At 47.2% G+C, this 25,499-nt stretch overlaps 1 protein-coding gene across 1 annotated transcript in view; it reads left to right on the forward strand.

The window, feature by feature from the left end:
- The first annotated feature begins 1,901 nt into the window (after positions 1 to 1,901).
- Positions 1,902 to 25,499, forward strand: part of APOO (apolipoprotein O) — a 56,813-nt gene continuing 33,215 nt past the window's right edge. Inside the window, exons 1-3 of the mRNA XM_041000226.1 lie at positions 1,902 to 2,068; positions 21,012 to 21,119; positions 22,243 to 22,362. Coding sequence (XP_040856160.1) covers positions 2,060 to 2,068; positions 21,012 to 21,119; positions 22,243 to 22,362 — 237 coding nt within the window. The 5' untranslated portion in view covers positions 1,902 to 2,059. The remainder of the gene's footprint in view (positions 2,069 to 21,011; positions 21,120 to 22,242; positions 22,363 to 25,499) is intronic.

Below are 25,499 nucleotides of genomic sequence, written 5' to 3' on the forward strand. Positions count from 1 at the left end.
CTTAAGAGGCTTAACCTAAGATACATTGGACGATAAAGGTCTCCAATTATATTGAAATTGTCAAAATGTTTTTCAAAAGCAAATTGCAGTAGTGTCTTCTTTATGTATTAAAAACGAGAGCTGATAACTAGAGTAGTTTTGAAGTAATTAACACAAATGTTGTTTCGAGATACCTTTCCTGGAAGTCATATGAAAATACTCATGTTTTCTATCCGTGACAGTGATATTGCTCACACTGTTGTGATCTGTCATCTGCAAGCATGGTAACTGAAAGAAATGCTAAAGTTCAATTAGAGGTGAGTAAAAATGAAGTGATTTTCCCCCAATCAAGTTCACCTACTCCCTGAATCATGAACTCCTGCCCTCACTTATCACCGGGCTTTGCACTTTTGTCTAAGTGTGAAGTCACATTACCGTCAGCGTGCAGTCAGTACTTCTCCCCAGGGCTGGGCATGGCTTGGAATATGCAGTTCTCTGGAGCAAAAGCAAAGCAGCCAGGAGGTCCTTCAGGCCAACACCTGATTGCTAACACGCAATCTAAAACAAAGCTCTGCTTCCCTGAACCGTCCCCAAGCATGCAAAGCCCAGATCCTCGGATGGGTCTTCCTTACATGCTCTTCTGGCCATGCCCTGCTCTATTTCCAGGGGTACATTTTCCTGACAGCAATGAGAAAGCCACTTCTTCAACCACAGCTGTGTTCCCAGTGATGGCCCACAGAAGGGCAGGGACAGACCACCACACAGATCCCGAAGTTCTCCCTGTGCCTACCTGGCTGGGATTTGTTCAGAAACACAGACTGAAATGTGTAAGACCTGGTGCAACACTTGAGGTTGCCCACAGCTCCACGGGTGACTTCCAGGATTGGATTCTTGCTTCCCACTTTCTGTGTGACCTTGTATGAGTGACTTTCTCTGCCTTCCTTTCATCTGATGATTGGGGGCAATAATTGTGCCCACCTCCTTGGATTGTGTCAAAGATTAGGTGAATGTATGCAAATGCATTGAGATTAGATGTGTGCATACAACAAATGCAATATTCAGTGCTTGTAAATAATTATTGTCATTACTGATTACTTCTAAGGGACAAACATTTGATTTCTACTGAGGTGGTTATGTGTCAGTATTTTAAAGGGGAAAAAAAGCCTTGGGCAACTCAAGAATATGAGAAATTAGTTTAAATTTACAGCCTGAGGAACCTTTAGTGAATGGTAAAAAGCTAAAACCGCAGTGGCATTGTGACATAATGGGTATGGCCAACGCATGCCATGTGGGGCGCCAGTTTGAGTTCAGGAAGGGGCTGCAGTTTCGATCCAGCTCCCTGCTCGTGGTTTGGGAAATTCAGCATCAGATGGCCTAAGTGTGTGAACCCCTGCGCCTGTGTGGGAGACCTGGATGAAGCTCCTAGCTTCTGGGTTCTCCCAGGTGCAATGAAGGCCTTTGTGGCTATCTGGGGGAATGGACCAGCGGATGGAAGATATCTGTATCTCTGTAAATCTCACTTTCAAAATAAACAGATAAATCTTATTTTTTAAGAAAGCCCTAATAACCTTTTGAGAGATAAACGCAGGCCTCCGATAGGCGACTTCCGGCTGCGAGGCTTTCCAAGAAACCCGAAGTCCGCTGAGCGCCCCCACCTGGAGGCCTCTGAGGAAAGGTTTCCCAGCCCGCACCACCGGGCGTCCAATCCTGAAGGCCAAAGGCGATTCTCAGCGCCAAAAGGCGCCTGGCGCCTCCCTTTACGCGCCTCCCTCTGGGTGCTTCCTTCTGCTGCTCTGCCAACTCAGGCTGGGGGGGGGGGGGTGGTGTTCTCGTTACCTAGCAACCAGCGGCGCAGGGGCGGAGTGTCATGGAGGGCGGGGCTTTATGCGCCGCAGCTAAGTGACGTTGCGGCAGTCCAGGATGGTTGAGCCTGATCTAGTTGCCTGTACAGTCATCACCCGCACCGCGGCGCGCCTGCGGTTGGGCCAGTCAAGGCCCTATCAGGCCCCCGTAGTCTCCTTTCTGTAGTAGGCGGGGCCAAGGCCGGGGTGACCCTGCCGGAATCACCGCTGCTAGCAACATGTTCAAGGTGAGAGTATGGAGTCGGTTCACGGTTACCGTCGCCCCCTCCCGGCTACCCGGAGCCCTCCCCGCGCTGTCGTGGGACTTTCCGGGGACTAGGCACTGTTCGCCCCCGAGGCTTTTCCCGCCTCTGACCGGTTCATTCACCGAGTCGGTTTTGGGCGAGCGGCTACCGGGAGGAGGCGTGACACTCGGGGCCCTGCGGGTCGTGTTCTTGTGAATAAAACGGTTGGAAAAGTTAAAATAAGTTTCCCAAAGTACTCCCCCGCCCCGGCGTGCCTTCTTGGAATCGTGGGTAGGGTGAGCCCAGTTCCGGGCAGTGCGTGCTTGGCGACTTGGGTTGATGGGCATCAGATTTCAAGAACCTGGTTTGTGGGTGAGGGAGGCTCGCGGTGAGGCTAGCGTGGGCCGGGAAGCTGGGCTTGCTGCACGCTCCTGTGCCTGCTATCCCTGCTTGGTGCAGTCGTGTTGGCTTCCTTACTGTACGTGAGCATGTGTCCTTTAAAAAGAAACGGATTTTACAGGCAGTGAAGACTTTATGTGAAAAATTCCTAATTTTAAGCAGAAAGGCATCTTGGAATTGTGCTGCCCACTTTGAGCTTTATGGAGCTCCCGTCATGTGCTCTGAGCACAGTGATAATGGCTTCCACCTGCCAGTCCTGCCTTTGCCTTCTGCGTGACCTTGGACAAGTCATTTAACCCAGACAGCAGCATCTGCCTCGTAGTTGTGCTAGGAGGTTGGTATCTGCAGACTGCTTGGGAAACGTCTTGACACACAAAAGCGACCTAAATTCATTTGATAAGTTGGAAGTTCTGTGCTAGCGCCTCAGCTGGCTTCTGGGGTTAATAATGAAGAGGATGCTGTGATCCTGTTGAACCATAGCAGCCCTAATATATAGTCCAGTCGTGAAAAATAGAGCAGGTCCTTTTTGTGCAACCCGGAGTTGTTAACCTGGGCTTCTCCATCCTACAAAGGGCCTCTGTGCCCGAAGTCTGTCGGGGAAAACTCTTGCTCATCTTCGGGGAGCTCAAACACCTCCTTCTGTTGGGAATTACAGGTAACTCAGTTACCCGTTACTGAGAAGCAAAGCACTGCACGCCGGTAGGTTAAAGCTGCATCTCTAGTATCCCTCAGTCTGCGTTGTTTGAGCCCTTTTACTGGCGCTTCTGTTCAGCAGCTGGATTGACTGGCAGGTACTTCCAGCTTTGGGGGCTTAGTTTCCCTCTGTGTATCGTGGCTAGTGGAGTCCAAGAGGACATGTCCCAACGTGCAAACACTGTCACACTTGGTGCTATTTAAACAAGCTGCATAGCCAACTTTGTGTGGAGAAGGGAGGGAACTAGACAAGCGCACAGGTAAAAGGAGGCGTGGTTCATTGGAGGCGATTCAGTGAGTTGGTCCAGCTTAACAGTGCTCGTCACCAATAGAAGTCATGGTGCCCGCCCGGGCTGGTGTTGTCGTACAAAGGGTTAAGCTGCGATCTGTGATGCCGGTACCCCACGAAGTCCTTCTGCTCCACTTGTGATCCAGTTCCCTGCACCAGCTATAGTAGCCAGATGGGGAGTGATCCAGCAGCTGGAATCCCTGTCTCCTGTTTTCTCTGTAACTCTGCCTTTGAACTTAAAAAAAAAAAAAGCTTTTTTTAAAAGTCAGAGTAACAGTGCAAGTCACAGACGTTTTCGTATCACATGACTGTTGAGGCAGATATCAAAATATTATGAAATTAAGAGTACTTACAACTCACCATCAGGTCTTTTAAATTAATGGGATTGGTGAAGCACATAATACTATCAGAAACATTTTTTGGAGATTGGGTTGGAAGTGGAGCAACCAGGACATGAAACTACCTAACTCGGATGCTGCTGCCGCAGGTCATAGTCTCACCCACTTTGCCACGGTGCTGACCCTGCATATCAGAAATTTGAGGGAACACGGGCCCCTGATTTGGTCACGGCCTGGATCTGGGCATTTTAAAAAAGATATATTTGTTAAGGGAGAGAGAAAAAGAATATCTTTCATCTGCTCGCTCACTCCCTGAATATCTGCAACAGCGGAAATCGGTTCAGGCTGAAGCCACAACTCTCTGGCCTTCCACATGGGTGGCAGGGGACCGGGTGTGTGGGCCACCTCATCTGCTTTCCCAGGAGCATTAGCAGGGAGCTGGATCAGAAGCAGAACCTATTCTCCAATGTGGGGTATTGGTGTTGCACGCAGCAGCTTACCCTGAGGCACAGCAGTGCCATAAAATATTGTTAGAGTTACTTCAATGCAGTTGGCATTTGATTTTATGCAGTTAGAGTCATTTTGGCAGGGGGTCCACAGTGCTCACAGACTGCCAGAGTGGTTCTTACCTTAACAATGGACCCCTGGGGGCCGGTGCGGTAGCCTAGTAGCTGAAGTCCTCACACCTTGCGTGTGTCAGGATCCCATCTGGACATCAGTTTGTGTCTCAGCTGCTCCACTTCCCATCCAGCTCCCTGCTTGTGGCCTGCGAAAGCAATGGAGGACAGCCCAAAGCCTTGGGACCCTGCACCTGCGTGAGACATCCAGCAGAGGCTCCTGGCTCCTGGCTTTGGATTGGCACAGCTGTGGCCATTGCAGCCACTTGGGGGAGTGAATCAGTGGACAGAAGATCTTTCTATATATGCTTTCCTCTGTAAATCTGCCTTTCCAGTAAAAATAAATAAATCTTAAAAAAAAAAAAGAATGGGGACTTTGAACCATGGGGGACACAAAATGAAAGGTAGAAAGAGGAAGGGGGGAGGCCCTAGACGGAGAAGCAGTGTTGGACAGTGCACACTGGAAGGAGCACAGCGCGGTGTCCAGGAGGTCAGGGTGCCAGGTTGGAAGCCGCTGCGGCTTTGTGAGGATGCTTTCCGCTCGCGAGACAGTTACTGAGATTGGAACAGCAGCTCCCAGAGTTCAGGGGAAACATGGGCCCCTGGTTTGGTGACTGTCACTCAGGATCTCAGCGTCCACTGTGGGTCGGCTTCCTGCAGGGCTGCAGCGTGACTCCGAAACAGGCGCGCGTTCGCATTCACTAACACAGGAACGCTCGAGTTACACCCTTCCCGTAGTCTTATTGGGCAAAACTTCCGTGACCCGGTAGCAGTTGCCAGGGGAATGCTCTGCTGAGACAGACGGACTGGGGACGGGCTTGCTTCCAGGGAGAGGAATGGAGTGCTGGAGCAGTGTGGCTTTTGTTAAGGACGAGAGGGAACGGAGGCATCATCTTGTCTGTGTGCTTGGGGGATGTGAGTGGATGCGGGTCTGTTGTGTTTGGAGCCTGAGAGCTGCGTACAAAGCTGGCTCTTAAGCAAAGGAGAATGTGGAAATGAAGGAAACGGAGCGTGTGCTGGTTACACGGTTCCACTGCTGACTGTGCGTGTGACCCCGGGAGCTTTTACAAGAGAATCCTTCAGCTCTCAAAGGGGGAGAATGCTCCTTGCTGTGAGATGAAGGAATGGAGGGCGTGTTAGTGACTGTAGCCCAGTGGCTCTCACCAGCCCCTGAAGCTTAGATTTGTACATTCTTGGACTGTCCTTTATGTCTTCAATTTAGTTACATTGGACGTTTGTATACTAGAATAGAATTCATGGAAGTCTTTCTTTTCGTTCGCCTTTATTTTACTATAGAATCAGTATGCTGATCCCTGTCTCTGGGGGAGCTGTAAGGTGTGTGTGTTGGTCATAAACTTCATATCTGGGTAACAAAGGAATGCTGCAAAATATTTTTCATAAACTACTGGGAGCTGCCACGGTGCGGTGGGCTGTGGCTCCTGTGTCTAGCAAGTGCTGATCGGAGTTGCAGCTGCTCTGCTTCCGACCCAGCTGCCTGCCGGTGAGCTCGCACTCGTTTCTTTGCTTTCCCCCACCCCTCATGTCTCTCTGCTTTTCAAATAAATATATCTCTTGCCTTAAATGGCAGTGTTTGGTCTAATATATGAGGATCAGAGCTTGTGAAACTTTTAACGTACATGCAGTTCTTCCTAACCTGTGGATTCCAGCTTCAGATTTTCCATTTGGAACTGAACTCCTCGGTTCTGTAAATTCCAGGGGTCCTCCATCACACAGTAAATAACAAGAATCGAGGCTTTTCATTTTCAAAATGGATTATTGGATGTAAGAGGCACTGACCAAGGAACAAAATGTAGCTAGGAGGCAGAGGTCTTTAACCAGGAAAGATTACTGCAACCACAGGTCCGCTGAGTGGGAGCAGAACAAGGGTACGATTGACCTGGGCTTGGATACTAACAATTTGGGTCAAGTAAGACTGGAAAACAAAGGAACTGTACTCTATATGTTGATAGAAAAAGTATGTGTGACTAGTTCAGAGTGTGAATGGTGACCATTGAGTTAGCTATTCCTCTTGTGGCCAGTAGGGGTCACCATTGGATAACAAATCGTTTGAGGCGCTGCTCACTTCTGTATTTGCATTGCGTTGTAGCAGGCAGCTTTTCCTGTGCTGTTGCAGGAAGTCTGAATGTTGGTACACCTAGTTCTCGCATTCACGTTGCTAGATTTCATCCTCGACACAAATTTTATGGCAGTTCAACTATGGACTGGGCATCATGCTAGACCTTGTGGGTTAGAAATGAGAAGGACTAGAGTGGCTAGAATCCTCATCTTGCATGCGCCAGGATTCCATATGGATGCTGGTTCTAATCCCGGCTGTCCTGCTTCCCATCCAGCTCCCTGTTTGTGGCCTGGGAGAGCAGTCAAGGATGGCCCAGAGCCTTGGGACCCTGCGCCCAAGTGGGAGACCCGGAAGAGGATTCTGGCTTCAGATCAGCACAGCTTTGGCTGTTGTGGCTGCTTGGGGAGTGAATCATCGGATGGAAGATTTTCCTCCCTGCCTCTCATCCTCTCTGTATATCTGACTTTCCAATAAATAAATAAATCTTAAAAAAGAAAAAATAGAAATGAGAAGGGCCAGCGCTTCTGTGGGAAAGAATCCCCAGATCTGGCCACTCACATTGCTCAAGGAGAGCAGTCGTTTCCAGGGCCCTGCCCATGGTTCCTATTTGAATTTTATTTGTGAGAAAGGAATCTTTAATTTCTTTTGGAGGGGGGAACCTCCGGTGATTGTGAAACTGCTTTTAGAAGCTCATGATGTGATTATGACCACGGACCTAGAAAGTCCACCCCGCTGCATCGAGTCTCAACCTTGACTGTGTGTTAGAGTGACACGGGGAGCCTTGGGAGTCCTGGTGGCCAGCACGGAGCCTGGCCTCTGCCATCAGAGTCTAGCCGGTGCGTCAAGGCGTTGGGTTTTTCTATAGCTGGCAGCCAGCCTTAAGAATGACTGACTTTGGGCCCAGCGTGGTGGCGCAGTGGTTAAGTTTCTCGCCTTGCATGCCCGGGACCCCATATGGGCGCCGGTTCTAATCCCGGCAGCCCCACTTCCCTTCCAGCTCCCTGCCTGTGGCCCGGGAAAACAATTGAGGACGGCCCAGTGGGAGACCCAGAAGAGGCTCCTGGCTTCAGATCGGCATAGCATCGGCCGTTGCGCTCACTTGGGGAGTGAATCATCGGACGGAAGATCTTCCTCTCTGTCTCTCCTCTCTGTGTATCCACCTTTCCAATAAAAATAAAATAGATCTTTAAAAAAAAAGAATGACGGACTTTGAGGCAAGAGCACCAGCAGGGGGCATCAGAGGACTTTGTAGAAGAAAAACCTGCTTGACCTTTCAAAACTAGGCAGACAAGGTTAAAAAGAATCTTTCAAACTGAGGTGGAAAACTGGGTGCAAGGACAGAGATGAGCAAGTTGGCAGTGTTGTGACCTTGAGCTTCAGTGTGTCCCCTTGGGGCAGATGCCCCAGGGCTCTGTGTGGCCTCTGGTGCTAGGTAAAGTTCACTGTTGAGTGCACTCATGCCCAAAGCTTAGACCTCTGTTTGGCACAAAGTAAGTACACAGGAAATGTGAGCTCTCATTACATTTTCATCATCTTCTTGTAAAAGGCTGCCAAAGTAGTGTTGTGGTACCCGGGGATCTGCAAAAGTGTGTTTTGATTTCCAAACTTGGTAGGTGATTGCATATGGCAGAACAGGGAGAAGAGCTCAGGGATGTGTCCCAGGCTCTTCCTGTTAACTATTCAAAGGGTAAAGAGACACAGATCTTCCTTCTGCTGGTTCACTCCCCAAATGTCTGCAAGAGCTCAGACTGGGTCAAGCTGAAGGCAGGGCTGGGACCTCAGCTTGAGCCTCCCATGTGAGTGGCAGGGACCCAAGTCCTGAACCACCACCACAAGCCCCCACGGTGTGCAGAAGCAGGAAGCTGAGCAGAGCCGGGACCTTAGGACCCAGGCACTCCCAGCTAAGGCGCCTATTCAAGCGATGTCTCCTCCACTGTGCCAAAGGTCAGGCCCTGCCCAGGCCAAGATGCAGTGGCTGCTCTAAACCATTCATTGAAATGAGGAAGAGGAAGAAGGCAGAATTTGGGTTGGAGGCAGGTGGTAGATTGTTTTTTTAACAGGTTAGGCTCGGTGAAGTGGCTATGAGCTTGAAGGGATGGCCGCCAGTTGACCTGGAAACCAAGGGTGTGGGGTCTTCTGGGGAGCTGGGGGGTCTGTGGCGGGGTCGAGGGGGACTCAGCTGGTTCTGTGCTAACAGAGGCCTGTGGCTGAGAAGGGGGCCCAGTGAAAGCTGCTGTGAGTCAGTTCCTTCTGCAGGGCTGAGCTGTGGCTTGTTCACTGGGCGCCCCAGGGGGCGTGGCCCAAGGGGGCCTCCCACGGCCTTTGTGGCTTTGGTGTGATGCCTGAGTGGCCTGTCTGCCCTCCTGCCAGGCCCAGCTTTTCCGTGTTCTAGTGTCTTAGTCATGCCAGCTGAGTTAAGAGTGCAGCGCCGTGACGTTCTCTTTCACATCTGAGCATGATCTCACATCGTGCATTCTGAAAGTTCCTAACTATCTGAGCACCTGCCAGGCAGCGCTCGGGGGATTACGAGGAACAGACTTTGACTTGCGCAAACACAGCTTTTGTGGGCAGAATTTTTTTTTTCCCCCTCTCTTACCCTCTCAAGAAGTTAGACAGTAGAACAAAGCAACCACCGGCTGCAGGTTCAGGCTCGGGTTCTGGTTGTTGTGTTCCTGCCTCAGTGGTCTCCCTGAGGTGGTGTCTCAGGGTCCCTTGACCACAGTACTGCAGAGCTGTAGCATCCTGGCTGCCTTGCCCAGGGGGAGCCCAGGGGCAGGTGTGGTGGCGTGGCCGGGCACGCTGTGACCCTGAGCGCTCTCAGGCCTTCCTGCACCTTCGCCGGTTGCATCTGTCACTTGTGCAGAAGAAAATTCCACCTGGGATACTGTGGCCTTCTTCCCTGTACTTCTAAAACACAGGCAGCTTCCTGCTGGCAGCTAGCACTGCCGGAGGAGAAGCCAGTGGATGACACCTGGGAAGAATGGCGCGGTTCGAAAATGGGGAAGAAAAGTACAAGGAACTTGGACATTCGTGAAAAATGATTTTATGGCCCTCTGAGGCCGCCTCGTGTTTGGAGACCTGCACGATATAAAGGTTTAATTTTTAATCTGTGTACATGTGTTCCACACCCATATCCTTTCTAGGCTAGACTGGAATGCGCTAGAGTCTAGGAAATGAAACTCACTATTTATTGGAATGGTGCGTTTAAAATCACTTCATGTAAGTAATTACGTATGTAAGAAAACTATAGTAAAGACAATTCAAAAAGTTCAGAACCCATTTATTTATAGTATTAATAGATTTATTTTTGTTTGAAATGTGGAGTTACACAGAGAAAAGGAGAGAGAGAGAGAGAGAGAGAGAGAGAAAGCTCTTCCATCTGCTGGCCAAGCCAGTCTGGAGCCAGGAGCTTCTTCCAGATCTCCCGCGTGGGTGCAGGGGCCCAAGGACTGAAACCATCCTTTGTTGTTTTCCTAGTAGGGTGCTGGATTGGAAGTGGAACACTTGGGACTAGAACTGGCAGCTATATGCAGTGCTGGTGCAGCAAGTGGTTGCTTAGCCTACTATGCCAAGGTGCCATCCCCTTTCATGTTCTTTTTAAAAATTGATTCATTTTTATTTTAAAGCTAGGTTTGAAAACAGGGGGGAAAGAGAGAAAGAGTGAAAGATCTTTCTTCCACTGGTTCATTCCCCACAGAGGCCAGGAGCCAGGAGTTTCGAGTTTCTTCTGGATCTCCTATTTGCATGCAGGGGTCCAAGCGCTTCAGCCAGCCTCTGCTCCTTTCCCAGGCACATTAGTGGAGCTCTGGGACTCGGACCAGCACCGACATGGGATGCCGGCCGTCATAGGTCCAGGCTTTACCTCTGGGGTTCAGGATTTCTGACTTGATCGTGGCTCCAGTTCTGGTTGTTGCAGGCATTTGGGAAGTGAGGTAGCCATGGAAGATCTTTGTCTCCCTCTCTCGCTGCCTTTCAAATAAGGAAAACTTGCAAAAGAAGACCTCGGCTGTGCCCATTTGTTAATGCGGTATGTTTGTAATTTGTGTTCTCTGTTCACAACACTTGGATTTAGAACCAGGGCCACACAGCTCTCAGTGTGCTGGGAGCCTTATACCTCTGAGCGTTCAGCTTTATTTTCCTGACACGGGTTTATGATTATGGATATTACAGTTTGAGTGTTGTCCAAGGGCATTTAAAGTACCTTCCCCTTCGTCTCGTTTCTGACCCTTCGAATCAGGGCGGGATGTTTTCTTCCAAGCGCGTGATGCTGCTGGGACCTCCAGTCCCAAGTCCCGCTCGCCTTAGCTGGCAGGCAGGCGCGGCGAGCAGCTGCTTTGTTTCAGACAAGCCCATGCATTCTGGGTTCTTCTTTGTTCCTTCCCCAGCTGCACGAACTTTAGTCCCTGGGAAATAGTAGCCGGTTCTGCTGTGTGCTGGCCGAGAGAGCTCTTCTGGGGGAGGGATGGTGTGGGTCGGACTGGTGAGTGCTACGCAAGCAACAGGCGCGCCAAGGACTCCGACAGGTGTCTTCAGTGGTGTCTTTTTTTTTTTTAAAGATTTATTTTTATTAATTTTTTTATTGGAAAGGCGGATATACAGAGAGGAGAGACAGAGAAGAAGATCTTCTGTCCGATGATTCACTCCCCAAGTGAGCGCAACGGCCGATGCTATGCCGATCTGAAGCCAGGAGCCTCTTCCGGGTCTCCCACTGGGCCGTCCTCCACTGCTTTCCCGGGCCACAGGCAGGGAGCTGGAAGGGAAGTGGGGCTGCCGGGATTAGAACCGGTGCCCATATGGGATCCCGGGTGTGCAAGGCGAGGACTTTAACCACTGCACCACCACGCCGGGTCCCAGTTGTGTCTTGATGGCTCGGCTCAACTGGCACGTGTGGGCTGCAAGGCCGTTGCTGTCACAGCATTTGGGATCTCCGTGAATGATACTGTTTAGAGTCCAAATATTCACTTTGTTGCTTTTATTCTTTAATTTTTCACAGATATTTTTCTGTATGAATTCAGATTATTATAAGCTGAACTGAGACTTACCCATGTTTTGTTTTTTCAAGGAAAATTTTCTTTTCCTTAAAGAAGAAAAAATACGTGACTAACTGAGGTGTGGGTGAAGGTAGCTGTCACCAGTGAGTTCAGAGCTCTGTCTGTGTGTGCTGAGCTGTTAGAAACAAAAACCTCACCCTAGCCAGTCTTTGCTTTCAGGGAGTAGCTCTTCCCTTAAAGGATGACCATGTTGTAGCTGCTTGAAAACAGAGACATTTGAAAAGCAAGACTTGAAACCTGAGTTGTGGCATAGAGGGTTAAGCTGCCACTTGCAGCACTGGCATCCTGCAGAGGTACCTGTTTGAGACCTGGCTGTTCCACTTCTGACCCAGCTGCCTGCTAATGCACCTGGGAAGGCAGCAGAGGATGGTTCAGCTGCCTGGATCCCTGACACTCTGGCTTCAGCCTGCCCAGCCTTGGCCATTGTGACCATTTTGGGAGTGAAACAATGCATGGAATCTCTCTCTCTCTCTTTCTCTCTTTCTGTCTTTTCCCTACCCCTTCTGTCTCTTCTTCTAACTCTGCCTTTCAAATACATAAATACTAAAAAGTAAAGAGGGTCCAGCACAGGAGCCTAGTGGCTAAAGTCCTTGCTTTGCGTGCTCCAGGATCCCATATAGGCGCTAGCTCATATCCTGGCTGCTCTACTTCCCATCCAGCTCCCTGTTTGTGGTCTGGGAAAACAGTTGAGCATGGCCTAAAGCCTTGGGATCCTGCACCCGTGTGGGAGACTCGGAAGAAGCTGGTTCCTGGTTCTGGATCAGCTCAGCTCCAGCCTTTGTGACCTCTTGGGGAGTGAACCAGTGAATGGAAGATCTTTCTGTCTCTCTTTCTCTCTGTAAATCTATCTTTCTGATTAAAAAAAATTAAAAAGAAGAAAAGCCTGTAGTCCGTTAGCTCAAAAGATGAATAGACCTCGGGATGCCATCCTGAGAGGAAGAACAAGATGCTTTTTGTTGTTGTGCTTGTTTAGGCAAGCGGCAGCACATTGCTCTCTGGGTGAGGAAGTGCAGGATGAATTTGCAACCTGATAAATCACAGGTCATCTGTGCTCCAAGGCTGAGAAGTGAGCATAGCCCAACTGGGTCACTCAAGAATTGCCTAAATGAAGTTATTTCATTCACTGTTCTTGAGAATACCTTCCTATCGCTTCTCAGCCTTTTGGCTAAGATCAAGTGAGAGAACCTTCCTGTTTATTTACTCTTTAAAAAAGATATATCATTTTTTATTGGAAAATCAGATTTACGGAGAGGACAGACAGAGAGAAAGATCTTCTACCTGCTGCTTCACTCCCCAAGTCACCACAATGGCTGAAGCCGAGCTGATCCAAAGCCGGGAGCCTCTTCTGGGTCTCCCACGTGGGTGCAGGGTCCCAAAGCTTTGGGCCATCCTCTACTGCTTTCCCGGGCCACAGGCAGGGTGCCAGGACATAAACTGGCACCCATATGGGATCCTGGCACATGTAAAGCAAGGACTTGAACTACTAAGCTACCATGTCAGGTCCCCTTCCTGATTGTTAAAGTTAGTATTTTTCTGTATGAGTTTTATAAAATTTGATAGCTTTTTAAACATTTGTTTCACAGACAGGAAGTGGTCAGTGGGGATGCACTTGCAACTCACTGGGTGGGGCACAAAGATTAGTTACTCCTCACTGGGATATTGAGGATTTCTCTGCACACCCCTCCTAAAACTGTTCACCTAAACTGTTGACGTATGTCTCGTTAGAGTTATAGAGTTAGACTACCCAAAAACAGCCAGGTTCTGCAAAGTCATGCTTCAACGCTGTAAATTACTAAATAGTAAAATGAAAATCGACATGAGACAGCTGAATAGTAATCTATAGCCATTTTGAGGTGTAGGATGTGGTTCAGAACTTGCATTCTTTTTTTTTTTTTTTCTCTCTTTTAACATGTTGGTTACTCAATACCATGTCAACTAGTTCCATTCCGTTATAAATTGTTACTGATGTAAAAAAAATAAATAAATAAAATAAAAATTTGTTTCAGAGGCAGAGAGACCCAGAGAGCTCCCCTGTGGGGGCTTCACTCCCTGGATGCCCACATGGCTGGGGCTGGGCCGGGCTGAAGGCAGGATGTGGGTCTCCTCTGGTTGCCAGCAGCCCATTGCTTTCCAGGTTGGAAGTGAGTGCAGGCGCACTGAGGGAAGACATGGCTGTCTTCAGTGGCATTGTAACCCACAGGCTCAATGCTCACCCTGATCACTGTTTTTAAAGGGGGAAAAAAAAAACAAAACGAAATAATGCTGGTGACATGTTGGCTTTGCCTTGCTGATAGACTTGTGTGGTACGTTCTGCCCTTCCGATAGAAAGCGAAGCTGGGGTCCCGTGAGCAAAAGATAATATTAATCCTGAGAGCTCAGTTGTTTCTCTGCTTATCTGTTTATAGTCTGTTTCCATTGGGTGAGAAAGAACTAGAAACTATCAGTTACTCTACTGTGGATCAGCTTTGGAATTTTCTCATGAAATTGTTCTTTGTTTGTCTTGGTGGGAAGACAGTCTTGTTTCAAATCTGAATCTGAAAATGCTGGGTCTACCCTCCCCTTTCCGGTGACTCAGGTGCAAATGATGTGGTTTGCATTCTTGTTACAGTCTGAGTGCTCCCGAATCTACACATGGCAGCAAGGGCCTGACAAAGCCATCATCTTGACATGGTAGATTGAATTATCTCCTCAATATATTTATTCCCCAAATTCCACTGCTGATCATTGTATTTGTCGAGAATTACCATCATCAATCAAAAACATTTTTACTCCTCTCCGGTTCAGAACTATTTTCATGCTTTGTAAGAAAATCTTTAGAATAACCTCAGGAGCCAGCCATTTGTTTTTGTTCTTTGCATGTCCCAAAACAAATCAGTATTTGTTTGTAAGAAGTTTGGGAACCAGAGAAATACTAAAGAATTTTCTCTTGGAGGAAAGATTTAGCCAGTTTTTTTTTTTAAGTTTTATTGATTTATTTTGGAATACATTTAAAAATGACCATGCTTCTAAGATGTGCCTAAGAATAAATGCTAAGAAGATCTAGAAGCCATTCTGAGAGGGGTTAAGTGATAACTCTTCGTGGTTTTGATTTTCACGTCCGTGGTGGCTAGTCATGAACATTTTTTTGTATGCTTGTTGGTCGTTTGTATTTCTCCTGAGAACTATCAGTTGAAGCGCTTTGCTGCTCACCAGCATAGTTCTGTATCTGGCACTTTATAAAGATACAGGTGACAACAGGAGTGATGGACACTCCAAAACCTGGTTAGAATCAGCATTCCTGGAAAATGCTGCGTAAGAGCTTCTGCATTGTTTTTCACTCTATGCTAACACAAAAAAAGTTACATGTCATAATGGCCTGAAGAAAAATGTTTTTAAAAAATTTGTGTTGGGGTCAGACCCAGTGGGTGCCATGCCCACAGTCCCCTTGACCTTATCAGCGCAGGGCACGTGGGTTCAACCTCCAGGTGCCAGCACCTGCATCACTTTGCCTGTGAGCTTCTCCTGGGGAAGATTCCTTGTGCGGGGGAGGCTGGACAGGAGAAGTAGCTGCACTTGCTGCGGAGCAGTCCTCCTCCCAGGGCTGGTGGGTGCTGGTGTAGTGACACCCAGCTCCCACCCGAGGGCTGACTGTCAGAGCCCGGGCTCTCTGGCCTCTGGGATGACTCTGACCTTCTCAACAGGGCCGGAGCCCCAGTTAGCCACAGCGCTGGCACTGCTGGTGCTCGAACCCTGCTCTCAGGGACTGCTTGTGGCAGATCCCAAACGGAGCCTGCATCCAGCGATGCCATTAGGAGAGTGTTTTGTCCTCTTTAATTGATTTAGAATCTGGCTGCCGATCTGGCTGTTAAGTGACTCACGCTTGGATAATCAGTAGCACGAGTCCCAACAGCAGGGCTTGTTGCCTGGGGTTATCACATCTGGTGGCTGAGAAAATCACATCATTTATTCGACCTTGGTGGTAATAGGGTTAAGCTCTATTTTCTTTCACATTAAAGAAGTAGAAGAAGGAAACAATTGGAAACGTTGGCCTTGGGAGAGAATGCTGTAGAGTGAGTGGCAGTGGAAAAGCCTTGTGCAGCTGTCCCCCAGGAAGTTCCACCTACAGCCCAAGGCTTGGCTCGAGGCTGCAGCTGGCCATCCTGACCTGGACTTCGCAGCTTGTTTGTGCATCTTCAAGAGTGAAATTCATATATTTGGCTGTAAATCTTAGCTGTATATTCTGTTCTGTATAGCTTGATACTTCAAAACATGTATAACATGGTTTAATCAGGTTAGCAGTTTCACATCCTTAAACATTTAAGTCGTGTTTGGATTAACATGTAATAATTGAACATTTTTCTGAAGTGAGGTGTATCAGTACATATTGTGCACTGATCAAATTGGGCTGATTTCAAATTATTCACAAACCAGATAATAGGTCCTTGTGAACTTTTGTCGCCCTGCAGTGCTGTCCAGTACCAGAACCCAAACCTTCTGTGTCATGGAAATTTGTACTCATGGTCCATCCCGCCCTTTCCTGTATTCTCAGCCTCTAGCAGTCACTGTAAGGACTTATATTTGCACGCAGGCCCTTGGTGCAGCACTTAAACCTCCTCTCTTGCTGTGCCCATCCCGCTGCTGGGTGCTAGAGTTCAAGTCCTCGCTCCATTTCTGAGTGTACCCCAGAAAACAGCAGCTGAGGGCTCAAGTATTGGGTTCCTGTCATGAATACGGGAGGCTGGGATTGAATTTCTAGCTTCCGGTTTGAGCCTGGCCCAGTTTAGACCATTGGTGGCGTTTGGGCAAGTGAACTGCTGGATAAGATATCACTGTCTCTGTCTCTCCGCCTTCCGAATGGATGAAAGTAAGGACTTTGTACAAGTAAGACAAGTCTTGGGTCTAAATGAGCCATCCTTCCAGGGAGAAGGCAGGGAGCCATCAACCTTGATGAGCTGGGCAGAGGGTGAGATGGCTCAGCAAGAGAGCAGGGCAGTGCCCGGGAAGCTTGCAGAATGGGGCAGAGTAGATTCTTGGCAGCCAAGGAATGAGTTTTGAAGATAGTGGGGTGCCCATTAGTCTCAGGGTACATGGGGCTTAGCAGCTGGGCTGCCCTGGTGGCCTGGAGAACAGTTGGAGGTCCTTGAATTGTGAACAGAGGAGGATATCAAGTTTAGGGAAACAGTATCTTTCTGTGTTGAACTATATATACAGGCCAAGTATTTTGTGCAGTCACACCCACTCCCTGAGCTGCTAAGGCATCCTCCGTCCTGCCTGCTAACCACAGTCTATTTGTAGAATCAGTTTGTCCATGGAAGCAGGTAGAAGGATAAAGTAGTAATTTCAGAATTGGAGTGGAGCTGGGGCTTCCTTAGAGTTGGGAGAGGTTTTCTTTTTAAAAAGAAAAAATTGGAGAGAGCAGTGAGGGCATGCGCACACACAAGCACACACTGTCATCCACATGGTTGCAGCTGCCACACGGCAGGGGCTTGGTGTTTAGTCCAGGTCTCCCACGTGGATGGTGGGGACCCTGCTACTGGGGTTGTCACTTGCTGCCTCCCGGGATCTGCAGCTCTGGCTCTGGGTCCCCACCCTCTCTCACGATGACCATTAGGATTGCTCCAGAAACCCCTCAAAACAAACGAACGAACAAACAGACAAACAAAAAACCTAGAATGGACAGACAACAACAAGGAAAGCTTAGAATCAGACAGGAAATGGTTAGCATGGATTCACTCATACCTCACTAGGTGGGACACAAGGATTAGTTACGCCTCACTGGGGTATTGAGGATTTCTCTGCACACCCCTCCTGAAAATATATTCTGTACCTAAACTGATGACACATGCTGTGCTAGAGTTATAAGCCAGTTCAGACCATCCAAAAAACAACCAAGTTCAGCAAAATCATGCTTCAACACTATAAACAGCTAAATACTAAAATGAAAATAGACACGAGACAGCTGAAATAGTAATCTATAGCCATTTTGAGGTGTATAGAACCCGGTTGAATATAAACCAAAATTGAAATGTCTATGAAGAAGTCACAGGATGTAGTTAAGAACCTGCATTTTCCTATTAACATATTGGTTAATCAATACCATGTCAATTAATGTCATAATGTTGTAAATGTTGTTGATGTTATGTTGGGGCTTTTAATTGATTGGGATGATACTTTGCCGGCTTTACCTTCAGACCAGAGATGGTCTCACCAAAAAGCATTGAACTCACTAGGATAATAAGATGCTGGACTTTATGCTCGGTAAATACTTCCAATGAAAGAACCTCAACTGAATTTGAACTGTGGTAATGCAACAAGGTGGAGAAATCCACCATGGGGAGAGGGTTTGGGGAGGGGTGGGGGGGAATCCCAGTGCCTATAACACTGTGTCACATAATGCAATACAATTAATAAAAAAAAAAAAAAGAATTAGAGTGAGGAGCTGAACTCTGGCTCTCTGTTGAGATCTCTGAGAGTTGTCACCAAGACCAAAGCCCATAGCAGAGAGATTTTCTTGAATTCATTAAATCCCATTGTTGCTCTAGCAGGTGGTCAGTCTTTTTGTTTTTTATGTTTTAAGGCAATTTCCGTTTTGGTCTTCAACATCGGAAGTAAATTTGTGTTTATATTATATAAACGTCAATGGGCTATTTCCTAAGCATCCGCTTGTGGAATAGTGACTTTCTAAACTTGGCCCATCGTGGGAAAAATCCTTAGGCCCCTCTTAGAGATACCACACACTGGATTCTCCATAGAATTAAAAAAGAAATTTTTCAGGGTTTTGAGGTTTACTATTCATCTCTTAAAAAAAAAAAACACCTTAGGGTATTGAATTTTTACTTATTATTCCATTTTTATTTGAAAGGCAGAAGTGGGACAGAGAGAGGAGAAACGGAGAGAGGAGAATCTTCCTTCAGCTGACTTCCTCCCCAGATGCTGGGGTTAGGCCAGGCTGAAGGCGGGAGTCTAGAATCCCACCTGGGTCTGCCAGCCAGGGGTCATGGGCCCAAGCACTTGGGCCATCACCTGCCTCCTCTCAGGGAGCTGCCAGAACTCCAACCAGGCACTCTGAGATAATATGTGACTGTCCTGAGGGGTGACTTCACTGTTGTGCCAAAATGACTACACTGGGTATTTGTTTAGATTGTATTTTTCATATGCCTTTAAAGCAGATTTAATGGGACATAATCAGAATGTTGTCCCAGAGTTGCAGAATTTTTTTTTTTTTGCATTGTGCTTTTATGCACAAAAGGTAGAACAGATCAGCTTTCCAAGTAGCTTAGTGCCGATGGCAAGGTTCATGTCTTCTTTAAGCATGGCTGACAGTCTGCCTTCGTGCTGCACCTGAAAGATGAACACAGTCTCACCGAAGTCTTCTTTAGAATATTAGCTTACTTTTTTAAAAGATTTATTTATTTTTATTGCAAAGTCAGATATATATAGAGAGGAAGAGAGACAGAGAGGAAGAGCTTCCGTCCGATGATTCACTCCCCAAGTGACCACAACGGCCGGTGCTGAGCCAATCCGAAGCCAGGAGCTCTTCCGGGTCTCCCACACGAATGCAGGGTCCCAAAGCTTTGGGCTGTCCTCGACTGCTTTCCTGGGCCACAGGCAGGGAGCTGGAAGGGAAGCGGGGCTGCCGGGATTAGAACCGGCGCCCATATTGGATCCCGGGCGTGCAAGGCGAGGACCTTAACCACTGCGCCACCGCGCTGGGCCAAGTATAACATATCTTGCTGGAGAATAGAATCAGACTAGAAAGAAGGTCTAGCCACGAGAGTCAACATGCTTAACTCTGAGGTCTGGAAATGTTTTCAGTCACCAAGTCTCCTTTATCTAAGCCGAATTTTAATCACCACAAAGACTGTGGGTATTGTAGCTGTATTCAAGATCTGAGCCAAGGCAACACATTGGATTCCTTACTTTGGGAGAGGCATCTAGGAACTGAAAGGTATACTCCAGAGGCCCTAGATCTAAAGCAGGGCTAGGGGGCTGGTGTTGTGGCACAGTGGGTTAGGCCACTGCCTGTGATTCCAGTATCCTATATGAGTGCTGGTTCAAGTCCTAGACTGTTCCACTTCCAGTACCACTCCCTGCTAATGTGCTTGGGAAAGTGATGGAAGTTGGTCCAAGTCCTTGGGCCTCTGCACTCATGGGGGAGGCCTGAATGCAGCTCCTGGAGCCTGGCTTTGGCCTAGCCAGCTCTAGCCATTGGCAGCCATGTGGGGAGTAAGGCAGCAAATGCAAGATCTCTGTCTTTCCTTCTCTTACTTTATCTCCATCTTCTGGGTAAACAAATCTTTCAATATATATATAAAGTAGGAATGGGGTATTTATATTATAAACATGAATCATGGGCCATACAAAATGAATAACTTGCAAATTAGCTTGCTATAGATTTCTTGAATTTCAAGTCCTACTTTCAGTTGTCTAGTAGGGCCAGACTAAATGATTTCACAGGCCTTAGGTGGCCCAGGGGCTGCACGCTCTTCCCTGCCCCCGCGGGCCCTCTCCCCACCCCCGGAAAGAAACACAGCCCTTTTGTCTAGGCTTGTTGCAGATGTGGCTCTTAACAGATTGGACTTGACTTTGTAGCAAGCCAAACTCATCTAATACAATGTGGAGCATATCTGTTCGTTCTTGGGAGGTGCATATGCACCCATTTGTTGAGGCAAGTCGTCTGCCCTGGGCATGGAGTGAGCCTGCAAAATAGACTCTCAAGGTCTAGTGCTTGGGACAGGGAATGGCCAGGCCATGGGTACACATCAGTTCCAAGTTCTAGTGCCCATCAGGAAAGGAGCAGGTGAGAGCTCACTTCTCAGGAGACTCTTTGGCTCCGTGTCTTTCAAAGGAAATGAAAACAATTAAAAAAATCAATAAGCTCGAACAATGACTGAAGAGAGGACGATAGAGGAGAATTAATAACAGTCCAATAAAATGTTATATTTTAAATCAAGTTGACGTTTAAAATCAAAGGTGAAACTGGGTGAGACTGATACCATAAAAATGGAAATAGGAATTAAAGGAGAAAGCTATGAGAAATGTAGAGGGTGGCCTTGTGGCACAGTGGGTTAAGATACTACCTGTGATGCCAACATCCCATTTGAAAACTGATTCAAGTCCTCAGGTCCCTGCTAATGTGCCTGGGAAAGCAGCAGAACCTGACCCAAATTGTTGGGCCCCTGCCACTCCTGGCTTTTGTCTGTTCTAACCCTGGCTTTGGTGCTCATTTGGGGAGTGAGCCAACTGAGGGAAGACCCCTCACGTTCTTTTGATTTCCATCAGATAAATAAACCTGAAAAAAAATGCATAAAAAGTAGATCAGGTCAGGATTGAAAGCTGGAAATGAGAACTAGAAAGATCCACTGGAGGCAACACATCAAACAAGGAGGAAGGTCAGGGACACTGAACCCAGACGGTCAGGGCAGGAGTGGCTGCAGAGCGCATGGTTTGCAGGTTTGCTTCGCGGTGTGGAGAGATGGGTGATGGTGGCTTTTGTGTTTCAGGTACTTCAGAGGTCCGTGGGGCCCGCCAGCCTGGGTCTGCTCCCTTTCCGAGTTTACGCAGCCCCGAAAAAAGACTCACCTCACAAAAGCTCCGTGAAGGTCGATGAGGTAACGTGCTGCTGTGAACAAGGAGTTTCTATCAGTTGCCTATCAGAAAGAAGTGACTGGAAGATGTCTAAAAGAAAGAAAGAAAGAATTATGTGTTCTAAGACTCCATTGTCTTTGTGGGAAATTGCTCAGCTGTAGTTTTTTTCAGTAGATAAGCTTTCATGATACTCAGCTCCAGTATATTGAAGGGATATTTTGTAGACTTTTTCATGGAGACTCTGCAGTGTCCTAGGAGATTATAAACCCAACTTGCTTTTTCTAAGCTCTCTGCCCGATTCTGGGCTGTTTATCATGCCAAGATACTTCTTCTCCCTTTCTAAGCGTGACAGCCTTGAGTTGTTTCTGCTTGGTGGCTGGATTAGAAACCCCTAAGTAGATATTTAATAGACTGAATAAATAAAAGAAGAAATCTTTGCCCCATTGTTTACATTCCATTTGTTGTACTTCCCCTGAATTATTGGGAGATTGGGTTTCTGTTGTCTCTGAGTACAGTGATATAAAGTCCTCCCTTCAGTCTGGGGCAAGGTTAGCCCTTGCATAAAGCTAATTAGGTTATCTTTTCTCATTTACTAGTCTTCTCAGGCCTTGGGACAGTGATGTTTTTCAGTGAAGAGGGCCGAGGGCAGCCCATAGTGGGCACGGAAAGCTGCCTCTCTGGGTAGGGGCAAACCCACCAACTGCTGCTTTTGGATCAGCACCAGACTGATCATTTGCACTAACATGCCCTTCAGTTACTGTAAGCTGCATTTTTACCTCTCCAGCACCATTCGGAGTAATGGAGTTCTTTTTCCAAATTAAATGTAAAGTGGAATATCAAATACCAGTATATAACACCACGCCCCAGTATGTAACACAGATAAAGTGTAAGTTGCTTTAAGATCAGTGGGTAGGGAGGGGGATCGGATACTCCGTAGCCCTGTGCTGTTGGCCTTGGCCTTGTTGATTAGGAAATTAAGGTGCAAAAGATCATCTGAAGTAAGGTTCAGTTTGCCTATAACCTCTAGGGTCAGTGTAATTCATTAATTACTACAAATATTTTACTTGCAGATTTGATTATACGTGGTGTGGTTTCCTTTCTCTAGTACCTCTTACATGTTTCTTGGTTTGGTTTTAATGTGTGCAGCTTTCACTCTACTCTGTTCCTGAGGGTCAGTCTAAGTATGTGGAGGAGCCCAGGACCCAACTTGAAGAAAGCATCTCACAGCTTCGACATCATTGTGAACCATATACAAGGTGGTGTCAGGTAACAGCTATTCTGAAAATGCATTTTTTGTCTGGAGGCAGTGCTGAAAAGGGAGTGTTGCCCGTGTGTTTCTGGGAAAGGGGCTGACGAACGGCCCCAGGTAAGAAGATTCCAGCATTCATCAGTGTCATTTGAAGCCAAGGTACAGAGATGCTCTTTCATCCTGGTGGGAGCTGTCACAATGGTCTCAGAAGGTGCTTTCGCTTGCTGGGCAGTGAATAGCACCTGACTCATGAGTGGATGGCTGGTAGCAGGGGGAAGTGTAACATGTTCAGCTGGTGCCTGGGATATTGACATCCTATGTGAGCACAGGTTCGAGTCCCAGTTGCTGCACTTTTGATCCAAAGGAATGCTAACTATCTTATTGGTTTTGGTATGAAGACATTGTCTACCAAGGGAGGATACAGTGCTGGAACTCTCATCAAGGAAAAGGATATGTTGTAAGCAGTTATATCAAAATTGTTTTTCCGCCTTCCTAAACATTTTATAAATTAGTATGGGTTGAGCATTCCTAATTCAAAACTCCAAGGTCCAGAATGCTTGAAAATATGCAACATAGCACTCACTTGATGCTCATAACGGTTTGGATTTTAGAACACTTCAGATTTTGGATTTTTAGTTTAGTAAATCAACTATTCCAAAATCTGAAAAATTCCTAAATCAGAAACTTTTCTGGTTCCTGGTTCTTCACGAAAGGGTTACTTAGCCTGTACCACACTAAACAGTAATGGCTTTTTCCTGATTTGCCATTATTTTTGAAGTTATATTTGAAAATGGCAATAGGCTAAGCTGCCACTTGGGAACCTGCACCCCATATTTGAGTGCCTGAAATTAAATCCTAGCACTGCTTCCAATCCATCTTCCATCTAATATGCCTGGGAGGTGGCTGGTGACAGCCTGGGTGCTTGGGTTCCTTCCTGCATTATGGGTGGATTTCGTGGCTTCTGGCTTTGACCTGGCTCGGCACTGGCTGTTTGTGGGCATTTTGGAGTGAACCAGTGGATGGAAGCTTGATCTCTTTCTGTCATTCTGCCTTCCAAATAAATAAATCAAAAAGTGCTTTCATAATTATGTTTTTGATAAGTTTTAAAATTCCCCATTTTAATTTTATGGGGAAATGTGATAGGTGGAGAGTGGGGAGAGAGAGATTTTCCAAACACTGACTCACTCTGCAAATGACTGCAACAGTCAGGGCCGTGCCAAACTGAAATTAGGAACCTGAAACTCTATCTGGATTGCCCACATAGGTGGCAGGGATCCAAGGACTTATCACAGAATTCTAAAAGAGGTATTACCTGCTGCCTCCTGGCATGCACATTAGCAGGAAGTTAGAATCTGAGACAGAGCCAGAACTTGAATGCAGGGACTCTGATGTGGGATGCAGGTCTACTAAGCAACAACTCAGTTGCTACACCAAGCATCCTTGTTTGGATGAACTGAAAGCGACAAAAGAAATCCTTCTTTAAGGAGCAACTAGTTTGGGCACCTTCTGCAATGTAGACTTCTTGAAGGCAGGTACCTTCTAGCTGTTCCTTTGTCTCATCACCTGATGTTCCTGTGGGAAGCTGCCTTTTTATTGCTAGGAGAATGCTGGCATTTTGCTTATTTCAAGTGTGTGTCTGTACCAAGCTGCAGACTCCCTGGTCTTATTGAAACTTCTCATTTTGGCATCAAAGGAGTAGTTTCTAGATATAACCTCAAAAATAACACCAAATCGGGAAACAGCCTTAATGTGAAAGGCAGATATAGTCTCACGGAGGAAAGAACTGCTGTAATTAGCAAGGAGATTAATTTGTTGTCTCTTTTCTCTCATTTTAATGGAAGAATAAGATGGCTGCATTGTCGGATGCTGGAACAGCCTAAATGAGGCCATTATGCTTTAGTTTTCACAAGCAACATTGCAGCCTTCCACTTGGAATCTCTGCTTTGTGGCACTAATAGAGCCACTGTGCCTAGCAACATGTAGAAAGGGAAAAGTACAAAAAGAAAAAGACAAAACCCAGGGAAACAGTGTATTATTCCTGTGGTCAACAAGTGTTACTAAGGGGCTGGTGGCATGGGACATCGGATTAAGCTGATGCTTGTGACGCGGGCATCCTGTGTCCAAGTGCTGGTTTCAGTCCCAGGTACTCTGCTTCCTATCGAGCTCCCTGCTAATGTATCTGGCAGCAAGGGAGTATTCCAGGCCGACTGGCAGAGTCTCAATATGCCAAAGTCTAGCAATCACTTAACATGTGGCGTTACTCTACGAGCCTCCATGGGCATGGGATATTGGCGGACCCGCACTGGGTTGGCCCTAGGTTTTAACACCACGAAAACTGGTGTTTGAAATTTTGCCAGTTCCATGCCCCCAATTTCAGCCCACACATGGGGGTGAGGGGGAAGTCAGCAGTCATTCATCTATTTCAGGGGCCTGGAGAGGAAGGCCGCTGATGTAGCTGCTATTCATCTTGGAGCTGCATGGTTAAGACATGGATTGGCTGTCCCTCATGATTGAGGAACTGAGGCCCTAACAGCGGATAAAGGCATTCAGGAATAACCATGAATGAATGGGATACCCGGCCCATGCCTATGTTCTTCGGGTAATCCATTAGTATTGGCTCATTCCTGTGGCCCCCTGGACCCAAGAAGTTTTACTAGATAATTTACCTTGTGGCTCTAGTAATACCGAATGTTGTACTCCAGTGACCACTAAGAAATTTATTGAGTCCCCTCCACCTTAAGGGTTACCTTGGCCTCGGGGACAGTGTCCAAACCCTGACGCCCCTAGTCACTCAATTCTTCTGTTCCCAGGACTGGCACTTCACTGCAACATGGCTTTAAATGTGGGCATTCCTTTTTCCAATGTCCCTCTTCTTTACAATAAGCACACTGATTTTGATTTGCCTAGCCTTAGACTTATATTCCGCCTTGTCTTGTCCTTTGTTCCCTTTCCTTAGCATCCCCCGTTGCAGTAGCCAACAATATCTTTGCTAAATTGCTGGTCTGCTGATCACTAGCCTTAACCTGTTTTTCTTCTGGGCTCTCTATTATTAAAAACCTTTTCAGCAACTGCCATTAGATCTTGAATACTTTTTTCTCCCAACCTTTCTACTCTGTAACTTTTGTTTAATGTCTGGAGCTGCCTGGTTAATAAA

The sequence above is a fragment of the Ochotona curzoniae genome, unplaced genomic scaffold (assembly GCF_017591425.1).
Source record: "Ochotona curzoniae isolate NIBS_2020 unplaced genomic scaffold, NIBS_Ocur_1.0 contig_1274, whole genome shotgun sequence".
Classification (NCBI taxonomy): Eukaryota; Metazoa; Chordata; class Mammalia; order Lagomorpha; family Ochotonidae; genus Ochotona; species Ochotona curzoniae.